The sequence below is a fragment of the Berghia stephanieae genome, chromosome 5 (genome assembly GCF_034508935.2).
Source record: "Berghia stephanieae isolate SIO BIC M18660-M18661 chromosome 5, UCSD_Bste_1.3, whole genome shotgun sequence".
Lineage (NCBI taxonomy): Eukaryota > Metazoa > Mollusca > Gastropoda > Nudibranchia > Aeolidiidae > Berghia > Berghia stephanieae.
In genome coordinates, this window is record NC_088364.1 from 22,625,061 (window position 1) to 22,636,442 (window position 11,382).

Sequence of the window (11,382 nt, forward strand, 5' to 3'; positions counted from 1 at the left end):
GTTTTTTTTTTTCTTTTTTTTTTGGGTTCAATTTGAGTTTCAATGAAACTTTCATTGGCCTAAATATAGAATTGACAGTCGGCCATGGACATCATTGTAGTCTGATTAGTCGACAGCCAATATCACGTGATTTGATTCATCATGGCAAAAGTAAATTCAAATATGAAACGGAACGAAATATTATCTATACCAAAATATTATCTATGTGTTGCTAATTTCCTCTTTGGGAATCTTTTGCATTGAAAGTATGAATACTGTTTTCTTACCTGCCATCGTGTACTAGAGAGCTCGTTGTTACCAGCACAAAATAGCCGAATAAGTCACCGTCCTTACAACGCCCACTTCTAGGCAAGAGCCGATCTAGTCAGAGGCTAGAAATTTCATGAAATCCGATTTTTTATAGTCACTTACTCCGCTTAGGCTTAATACTAGCAAGCCATTTACTAGACTAGTAAATAACAAAATCTAGTCCGCTTCCATGAAATTGGGCCCAGCAGTTTGTGGTCGTGCGTCATCACAAGAGAAGAAGTCTACAGCTTGTTATGTTGGGGTAATGTGGAGCATGTGGAATGTGCTTATCAGTGGTGCCTTGGATTGTATGTGTGTGTTTGTCTGTGTGTATATATATGTGTGTGTGTGTGTGTGTTTCCTTCGTACTAAACGATGGGCAGTGGGGACTTATTTGTCAAACAGAATTAAGAACTATCTGACCTCATTATATATTTATAATAAGATTAGTTTATTTGGAGTTTTAATAGCCGTAATATTTTAAACCACGAAAATGGATTGAATAATAAAGATGGGGATATTGTTCATTCTTTCGTTTTAATGATTAAATTTCCATTCATTCCATGCTTTAACAAAAAAGGATCTACGGCTTGGGTTAGAAAATATTTCACAACATCAATTACCGTTAATAATAAGAAACATTTGACGTAATCCATAGAAAATAAACTAGCATGTGTTTTACCCTTGTTCAACCAACGGGATTCTGCACAACACCTGACCAACAAACTGGCATCTGCTTCAATCCCGTTCAAAAGAGGCATGCAAGAAACGAGCCTCTGCAACATTCCTGTCCAATGTGATGACGTCTGCAGCACTTACGTGCGAATATCTCGTAACAGATTGTACTATGCCATGGATCAGTCGTCTTATTCACCAAACAGAATCACCCATTGTTTCCTTGACTTCAAGTTGCAGACCGCGGGCTTATTTCCAATCGTCATCAAACTTTTTATTACGTGAAAGGGAAGGCCTTTGCACTGCACTGATATTTTTAGAACGAACTTAACTTTCGTAACGTCTGAAAAGGTAAAGTCTATATCTATCAATAATTTAGAGAAGAAATTTAGTTTTAAGTTTTTTATGACACCATTACCACTCTTCAAAATACTTGTGAAAGTGTCGAGAAGAATGACGGGAATTCTCTATCCACACGGTTACGAAAAAATATATAAATTGAAGACTTTTATGATTCTTTTCAATCAAACTGACGTGTTTGCAATAAAAGCAGTTAATTTTGATTGATCGACTTTTGACACTCTAATTGCTGATGTGCAAGTTAGGGAGACATATATGAAAATAAACGGTTACCCTAAGAGTGGGATATAATGTTAACTTCCCCAACAAACCATACGGAACCTGATTTGCTATAATAGGAGCTCATATTTTAAGCCGATTTGTTACGTGCAGCTACTCGAATGAATTTAAAGAAAAGTTATACGGTTGACGTCATCTTCGATTGGCTCCAAGTTTGGTTGTACTGGACATACAGAATGAAGTGCAATTTCTCGTTGAATACAAGTCAGCGGAAATCCTAAACGCAAAGGCTAGCACTATTCAAACGCAAAAGTGTTTATCTATGCCTTAATCTGCTAAAACTTTCTGTCGTCATCATTGACCACGAAAAGCACCAAACAGTAATTTGTTATAATAACATCCAACAACTGTTGGATGACAATTTCTCACAGGCAATAGATGTAACTGTAAAATACAGCTCAAACGTTTGGGTAAATGTCTGTACATTTAACTTATAATTTCCTGGTATAATGTACGCAATTTCATTAAGGCAATTCTTTTTAAAAGAGTAAATGTCGCACAAAAATTCTTCTTTTCATGGATGATCAAAGAACTGTTTTGTTTCCATCTCCTTGGATGCACACTTCAATTTGACACGTGATCACGATGCATTGTTTGTTATTGGAAAATAATCATATTTATTGCAACAGTTAAAAATCAGTCAATGACAAGCGCCCTATTGAAGTATGTTGTAGTTAAAACAAGCTGCTCAACATGGGAAGCGGTGGTTTTTCTTTTCGAATTCACTTTCTCGGAACCACAGTCGTGAGGTGTGCCGTTGTTTGTTGGAAGTGTGTCATTCGAATCTACTTCTTCGTTTTGTCTGTTAACAGTGTTAGCTTGCTCAGTCATTAAAGAAATATCATTCTCACCCATCCAAATATCATTTGAACTTTCCATGACAAAGACGTGTCCATTTTTGGCATGGCCATTAGGTTGGAATGATTTATTTCTATCTGGCGGAATGTTCAGCCAAAACGTCTTGGAGCGATTCAGAGGGACATCATTGTCTTTTGTTTTGTTCTCATCACTTGTAGTCATACCGGTGCTTAGATTACGGCGACATCGAGACACAGTGGGGTTAGAATCGGCGGTGTCTGGAATTTGAAGAAATTGCGACTTCTTTGTGACGTCACCGTTACTTTCGTCCTTCCCACTGCCGCTTCTGTCAATAACGTTGATGCTTGGTCGCATGACCGAGTCCATTCCCCCGTTCATCGTGTAGTCCCATGATGTCAGTTTACGACCTCGGATTCTATGAAACAAAATACAAAGGTAAATAAAACATAAAAAGTTGATTCAAAATATTTAAGTATCAATCGAAACATTTTTATGATTTTTGTAACAATACCATGCATTATAGAGGGACTGTTTATATTAAGATGACTTGTAGGGAATGATGACGAGTTTTTGTTCGATATCACGACTGCAGGAAGAAGAAAGGAAAAACAATGATGAAGTAAAAATTCAGCCCCAGCTTAACAAATTCGAATGGTGTAGGCGTGTGGTGATTCCCCTTAATTAACAATCAGGACCATAGTAAGACACATTGCAGAAGTTAGTGTTGAGTATAGATTCTATACGTCTAAAAAGCAACCGCAACCAAAGAGACCAGGAATTTCCCAGGCACAAACAATGTCTTCACACCGAAGGACATGGATCTACCATGGCAATGATAATGGTGATGATGATGATGATGATGATGATTATGATGATGTTGGTGATGACGACGACGATGATGTTGATGATGATCGTTATGATAATAGTGATAAAAGTGATGTATCGTTGTCTTGAAGGTACTGCTCCTTCCATCTTTCGGAACTAATTGAAAGATATTCAAAACCCCGGCCCTTACCTCGGCCAGTGATTCCACCAAACTAGTTGTCCCTCGAATACGGAAAAATGCTGAAAGAGATCCTTTTCTCATTTCGGACCCTCTGTTTGGAACGCCTCACCACAGACCATTCGTGAAAATGAACCTTTGTCTATTTTTAAACGTTCGCTAAAAACATATCTGTTTCGATTTTAGTAGATGGTATGAGAAGCAAGATAGGTCTGGGTTGTGTTGTGTGATGCGTGTGTATGTATGTGTGTGTGTGTGTGTGTGTGTGTGTGTGCTTGTGTGTGTGTGCTTGTGTGTGTGAATGATTGTGTTTCAGCCAAAATTATTTGTAATTTAAGCGTTTAGAGTCTGGTGTCTCGGAGTTATAACGCTATATAAGTTTTCAGCATTATTATTATTATTATAAAAATCATTTGGTAAGACTTTTTGAATAGATATAATAAGGTTAAACTCCATAAACATTACATTTACAGATAATAATCATAAGCATGAAACGTATTGTATAAAACAGTCTGTTAAAAAATATCTGTCCTAAGCTTGTCTTAATTTTGAGCCTTATTCTATGAAACATCCAAGGCGCCGTTACACCGTCAATAAAATTTGGCGTCGTATATAATGATAATAATGACGGCGATGATGACGATGGTGATGATGAAGATGATGATGATGATGATGATGATAATGATGATGATGATGATGATGATGATGATGATGATGGTGGTGGTGATGATGATGGTGATGATGATGATGATGATGATGGATTTGAGTGACAAATAGCTAGAAATAAGATAATTCCCGTCCTAGTTGTCAATCTATTGTCTTATATTAGTGTGATTATGATGAAGAAGCTGCTGCTCTGCTGCTGCTGCTACTGCTGCTGCTGCTGCTGCTGCTGCTGCTGATGATGATGATGATGATGATGATGACGACGACGACGACAACAAAGACGGCTAAGAATATTATGCCACCCCCACCTGTCAATGAGATGTCTAAATCCCGTCCTGAAGGAATGGTTCATGGCCCCATAGATGATGGGGTTGATGCTGCTGTGTCCGTACATCAGATTAATAGCTGAGAAGTAAACTGGCTGGTACCAGGACGGCAGCTGTATGGAGTAGAAAAATGTTAAGTTTGTTGAATTTTCTAAGGTACGATAACAGTCGTAGTTGATTGTTTCTTTCGAGAATTTTCACACAAATTTATCGAGAATTTTATCATAAGCTCTTTCTTATACCGGCCTGTATTGCAAAGGTAATTGCTCCATTACTTTTAGTTTTGTGACAGCATCTTTTCATTTTCGACTTTCTCTGTCCTTTTTTTTTTTTACAAAATACCTCTCAGTCTTTTCCTTCTCCATAAGTTTTAAATAATATGAGAATGTCTAAGGTAAATAACATAATTAAAAATTTAGGGAGTAGTGAAACCTAGTATTTTAATTAAAAGTCAATTTGCATATTATGATAATGTATACTTCATAAACAAGCCAGAGTTAAATCATCAAAAGCATAAAATGGAGAAAAAAAAAACAATAAAAAGAATTGGAGTTTTTGTAAAGTGGAAAGTTGAAATAGAGTAGCAGTTACAAACTCATCCATTAAACCAGAAACTCACGCGCAAACCCCCCCCCCCCCCCCCCCCCCCCCACTCCTTCACTCTCACAAACGCGAACAAGAGAGAGACAGGGAGAGAGAGAGAGAGAGAGAGAGAGAGAGAGAGAGAGAGAGAGAGAGAGAGAGAGAGAGAGAGAGAGAGAGAGAGAGAGAGAGAGAGAGAGTTTATCCATACCTTAGTTTTTTTGTCCTTGTAGTTTTCATACAAAGTAGATACTTGAAATGGGATAGTACACACCATGAATGCGATGAGCAGTGAGAATAACATTTTGATGACCTGTATAGGACAAGTTGGTAATGGTCCAACGTTACATGTCATTTAGTGTAGTTTCTAGCTATAATGATGAATCTTTTTAGTCAATTTAAGTATATTATACTCCCATGGACAACAACAACCTGGGCCTCAAGCATAAACCGAGTGACACTAATTGAGTAAAATGCCATTTCCTGTGTACCTAGAGAATGAGTGTGGTGGTGGTGGTGGTGGTGGTGATGATGATGATGATGATGATGATGATGATGATGGTGATGATGATAATGATGATGATGATGATGATGATGATGATGATGATGATGATGATGATGATGATGATGATGATGATGATGATGATGATAATGATGTCCACGAAGAACTTAAAATTTCATATTTTGTTTTGTTCAAACCGTATCATTTCATGTTCCTGCAGTCGAAAAAGGCTAGTTTTTACCTTGAATGACGATTAAGTCTGTCTCAAGTGTCGTAATACAATCCAATAAGCATAGAAGACAAACCTATTGATTACTCATTCGCCTTTGGACCAGGAGCTTATGGTTCAATGCACTGACTTGCCTGAAGAAATCGGGAAAATGGTCTCTAAAGAATTTCAAAATTATCATATTTTTGCATTTACTTCTATCATGGTGTAACGTATATAAGGAATATTTGATCACCGACCCCCGGTAGAGGCCAGTTGCCAATTCTTAACGCTCTCTGTTCATATCTGGACACTCTGTTGCCGGCCTCTGCAACTCCACACCTCTATTTTAATTTATAGAAGATGCGAGCGCTGTCGTTCAGGGAAAGGGGTTAGATATTTCCGTGCTGTAGGCCTACATCATTTGAGTGGCGATTGTTGTTCCCTGTAAGTGTAAGCTGAAACCCGTAAACACTTTGTTTGTTACAAAAACCCAGCACTATCGATCATTCTAGTTAACTTTCTTGCCCTTAACATGATGGTGACGTTTTGGACAATGCGACCCACCGTCCAAAACGGCATTAAGTCGGAATAGTTTAGAGAGAGTACAGTGAATTATAGTCTACAACATTAGAGTTATTATTGCGATTACTTTTTATATTTTATAGATGAGACCAAATATACTATTTAAATTGACCCCAAACAAAGTAAATCGAATTACTGGATATTTTAACAACAATATCCTTTTTGACATCTTGTTCAGCCGGGACACAATACCATTTGTAGGCGAAGGGACACAAATACTCACAACAGATGAACATAATATATTATATGCTACCAACTAATAAAGTCATGAATACCTTTTCATCCCATCAGGATATAACAAATATATAGGCAGACCACCCTGACTAATTAACACTGTCTTTGTTAGAGACCTAAGACACCTAAAAAACAAAACAAAACCCAACAAAAACTAAAATTCAAGAAGGATCTTCTGGCCACAGACCGTGAGCTGTGAAAGGAATTGACATATGCGATTAGAGAAGCAGCCGAGGACGATTGCATGTTATACTGTCAAACAATGTTTAACCAGAAATTACTTTGTCCATAAAACTTAGATTTAGATAGCTTACCATATTTGTGGACAATAAAGATCTATTATTATTATTATTATTATTATTATTATTATTATTATGTTGATTCCTACAGGAAAAGAAATTGACATTATGAAGGAACATAAAAAATAGTGACATTCGTTCCATTTTTTAGGTGACTCTACCATGACTCCAGTAACATCGTCTGAGGCGTGACATTTTGAGCATTAGCCTTAGACCTGTGGATCTCAAACTGGGTCCGCGAAACCGGTAGAGTCAATTTAAATATTATTCAGCTTCGAAAAATGAAGAACAGCGTGCTTTATCACGCACACCGTATCCACTGTTCTATCAAGACGGTCCAAAATTTAATGGAGACCGCTATTTGAAATTTTAGGGAAAGTTTGAGCACCATTGCTTTCGTGATCAACATTCTGTCTTCTGATAAATCAATTCTGTTAACTTCGATCCCAATAACTGTCCCCAATGTTATTACCTTGGTAGCGGACCTCCTCTGTACCAGAGAAATGGCGTCTTTACCCCGATGTGCTGCCACCCTTGCGAATCGTAACTTGTGGATGATGAGGGTGTAATTGATGGTCATCATCAACATTGGAATCCAGTTCAGTGCCGCCACTATAATGGTCCAGTAGATCCGCTCTGATGTGGCTCCCTGGTCACAACCTTCCGATGTCTCAACCATCTGGATTGAATTTTTATAATAAAAATTATATGTTCTTTCTATTTGCCACCATGAAATAAAAATGTCCAGGATTCTAAAGTGTTATATAGATAATTTACAGACAAAAATATGCTGCTAAGTTGACTGATGGATTCTTGTCAAAGAAACACACAGACAAAATCGATTATAAAGTAGAACTTAAATATTCGGTTTCATTGAACATCTTCACTCGACCATCTGTCAATCAGGCAACAGAGGCTAGACCTATACACACACACACACAAGGACACACATACACACACACACAAGGACACACACACATACACTCACACGTGCGCGCATTATATACATGTATATATATTAATCTATATTATACATTAATATATATATATATATATATATATATATATATATATATATATATATATATATATATTAATCATTCATTGCCAAGGTTTTAACTCCGCTCTGCGTTCCACTGGTGAATACCTACTGAACAATTTGTCAACTTAGGTTGGTAACCAACCAAAATACTGTTTGCCTAAATATATATTATGTCTATGTCTTTATCTCTATGTAGAGATATGGAACATATTGGGATTGGCTCCGTTATCTGGACATCCTTAAAGAAAAACGATATGGAACGAAACAATGGCTGACTCACCATCCTCACCACCACCACCACCACCACCACCACCACCACCACCACCACCATCATCATCATCATCATCATCATCATCATCTACATCATCATCATCATCATCATCATCAAGATCATCATCATCATCATCATCATCATCATCATCATCATCATCATCATCATCATCATCATCATCATCATCATCATTATCATCACCATCGTCATCATCATCATCATCATCATTATCATCATCATCATAATCATGTGATGTAGAACTCCGTCAGCATTTCTGGAATTGACTATAATTTCGATGCACAAAATATAGCTGAGTTTCACGTCATCATCGTGCAAATGGTTCCATGATCCTATAATATCGTTCATTATTTGTTTTTCGTCTTTCATTATATATGAACATTATATATGAACAAATTCGGTATTCATATTGTTTGAAATAATGTTGTTTTACAATGAACAAGGACTCCGGCTAAAGTTTAATTTTGTATTTGTCTGTCAACCAATAATGATCTTTCCTGAAAATGCAATATGATCAGTCTTTATGTTTAATTTTTTTTTCTTGATGGTTTTATTTGAACTTTCCGTTATCTTTTTTTCATAAAGTTGTTAGAGGGCCCCACAAAAAATCGTGACAGTAATCAATCCTTTTGACAAATAGATGACATTGGCATTATGTGTTCACGGACAACGCATTGATCTCGCTTTGTTGATATAACGTCATTGACTTACTAAATTGATTTGCCCAATTTATAATATTTCCCACCATAATTGCTTCTCTGTGTAGTCAGCAAAGAACTCGTTGGTGGATGATTAGGTTGAGAAAAAGATGAAAATATTCTAAAAATGCAGATAGGTGGGCATATTGAAAACGAATGTTCCAAGGCCGATGTTAATGATGCAAATTCACACAAGGCTGAAAGACTGAAAATTAGGCGTAAGCACAATGATACGATGGAAGTAGCTGAAAGAAAGCGAGCCATCTAGGTCAAGTGTAATTGATCAACCCTGTTCAGGGAGACCAGCGTTGGCATCCAGCTTAGAGCACCATTCTCGCATAGATGATATGATTGGTGCCAATCGCCGGGTTAAGCAGATTAACATTAATGCTGATATGTGTGAGCTTGTTCAACACATAATCATCATATTCTGGGGTACAGAAAGGTCTGAATGATGGGTGCCACGAATGCTGGCATCTGAACTGAAACCCCAAAAAGCGCAGATGTGTAAACATATTTTGACGCAATATGAACAAAATGTAATTTTCTTTTATATGGACGTGTTGAACAGACATGACAATAAGTTAGCAAATAACTAGGTGGCAAAAGTATGGATAATGTGAAAGTAATAAAATGTGTAAATTGATTTGCATATTGAGTATTATAAATTCGTGTAAATCAGTTAAGATCAGTGACAAAAATTGTTATATATATATATATATATATATATATATATATATATATATATATATATATATATATATATATATATATATACATATATTAACGGAATAACATGCAATTATATTATATGGTTTTTGTATAAGATCAAAATTATATAAGCTTATGTAAGGTCAATTCCTTAAAATTAGATAAATATGATCTTTGTTAATTAGGATATATTTGAAGCATTTTCCCCAAAAAACACACTGGAGAAAAATTCAATAATTACATCTGCCTTTTCCCTACCACTTTCTGTTATAACCCTTTTGCACCTTTTAATATGTCTGTTATTCCTGCTCGGCTTTTTAATTGTGCATTGACATATTTCCTAAATTTAAAAAATTACCCGAATTACTCTCCATTGATATTTTTCTTCAAACTTTTCCATTGATTGCTTTACACTAGTGTTTGTATTTTTCATGGTTTACTTTAGTACAGATCATTAAAGTATTTGTTGAATAATTTATGCTCTTTAAAAAAATAATTTGTCATTTGAAATTTTTATAGATATATAACTGTTTTATGATTTGCCCTTGTAATACACAAAATATAATTTAATGTTTTTTCACAGGTTATTTAAAACTACCCAAGAGTCATTTATATTCATGTCATATAGGATATTCCAATCTACTTCTCGCCAATATTTCTTTGAGTTTGTAAAACCACTTAATAGTGATTATAACGCGATACATGATTTCCACTGACTTGTCTTTGCAAAAACAATTAGACATATTATTTTAGCAATGGTGTTTAATATAAGTTATAATCAGAGCAGAATACCAGGTCCAAAACATTACTATTTTGATTGGCTATATTATTATGTTTAATAGGCTCTTTGATAAACTGTGCAGAAATGCATCTTTTACTGTCTCTTCAAACATCGATTGAGGATTGATATTATATTATTACATATTCTGATAATGCTGTGCTGCTTCTACTGTGCGAATTGTTTAAAATTCAGTTAAATTGGTCTACACACAGCTGTCTAACCAACAAAATTATTATCTATGGCTCTGGAAGTGTTACATATCAACATTGGATTATTTACTATCTAAATAACAATTTTAAATTCTAAAAATAAAAGCATATTTATTTTGTTTTGTCTTGAATTGATCGTTAAGATTTTGAGTCTGTTGTTATGCTGTGAATTCGGTATTTTGAGTTTTGATTACTGCTGGATAAATTTTGATTTTAAACATGTAAATTAACTAACATGCAATTTTTACAACTTTTTTACTCACATAAATATGATTTCGCCAAACTTGGCTAAATTATTATTTATGTAGCTCAATAAACGGACAGATTCTCCCGTCCTTATTTGGCAACGAGTCATTTGAGAGGTGGATCTTTGCCTTGTATGCTCTCTGATATTAAGTGTTTTCCCTTCCAAAAACTTACAGGCCATATGTCTGTACAGAATGTTTCGAGATAATCCAGCCACTGTCGTTCTGTGTATTCATAGAACACGGCGGGTGGGATGCCGATGGAGATAGCAAAAAGCCAAATAAAGAAGACAACGATCTTGACTCTTCTCTGGGTGACCCTGGCTTTGAGAGGAAACACGATAGCGAAGAAGCGGTCACCAGCAATGACCATCATAGTGAATGATATGGCTGATATGGCGCTGGCTGTGAGTTGAGGACATTGGGGGAAAAAATAGACATTATTGGAATGATACCATCATATATTATCAGATATTATACGTTAATGAAAGACAAACAAACCAAATCAAACCACTCAAACATAAAACACACACACACACACACATACTCACAGATACACACACGAGCGCGTGCTGAACAGC

General features: G+C 35.9%; 1 protein-coding gene across 1 annotated transcript in view; it reads right to left on the reverse strand.

Annotated features, from left to right (window-relative positions):
- Positions 1-715: 715 nt before the first annotated feature.
- LOC144972608 (substance-K receptor-like) overlaps positions 716-11,382 on the reverse strand; it is a 21,562-nt gene continuing 10,895 nt past the window's right edge. Inside the window, exons 2-6 of the mRNA XM_078914040.1 lie at positions 10,977-11,206; positions 7,299-7,505; positions 5,210-5,311; positions 4,399-4,529; positions 716-2,836 (exon numbers count right to left, since the gene is read on the reverse strand). Of these exons, the coding sequence (XP_078770166.1) occupies positions 2,239-2,836; positions 4,399-4,529; positions 5,210-5,311; positions 7,299-7,505; positions 10,977-11,206 (1,268 nt within the window). The 3' untranslated portion in view covers positions 716-2,238. The remainder of the gene's footprint in view (positions 2,837-4,398; positions 4,530-5,209; positions 5,312-7,298; positions 7,506-10,976; positions 11,207-11,382) is intronic.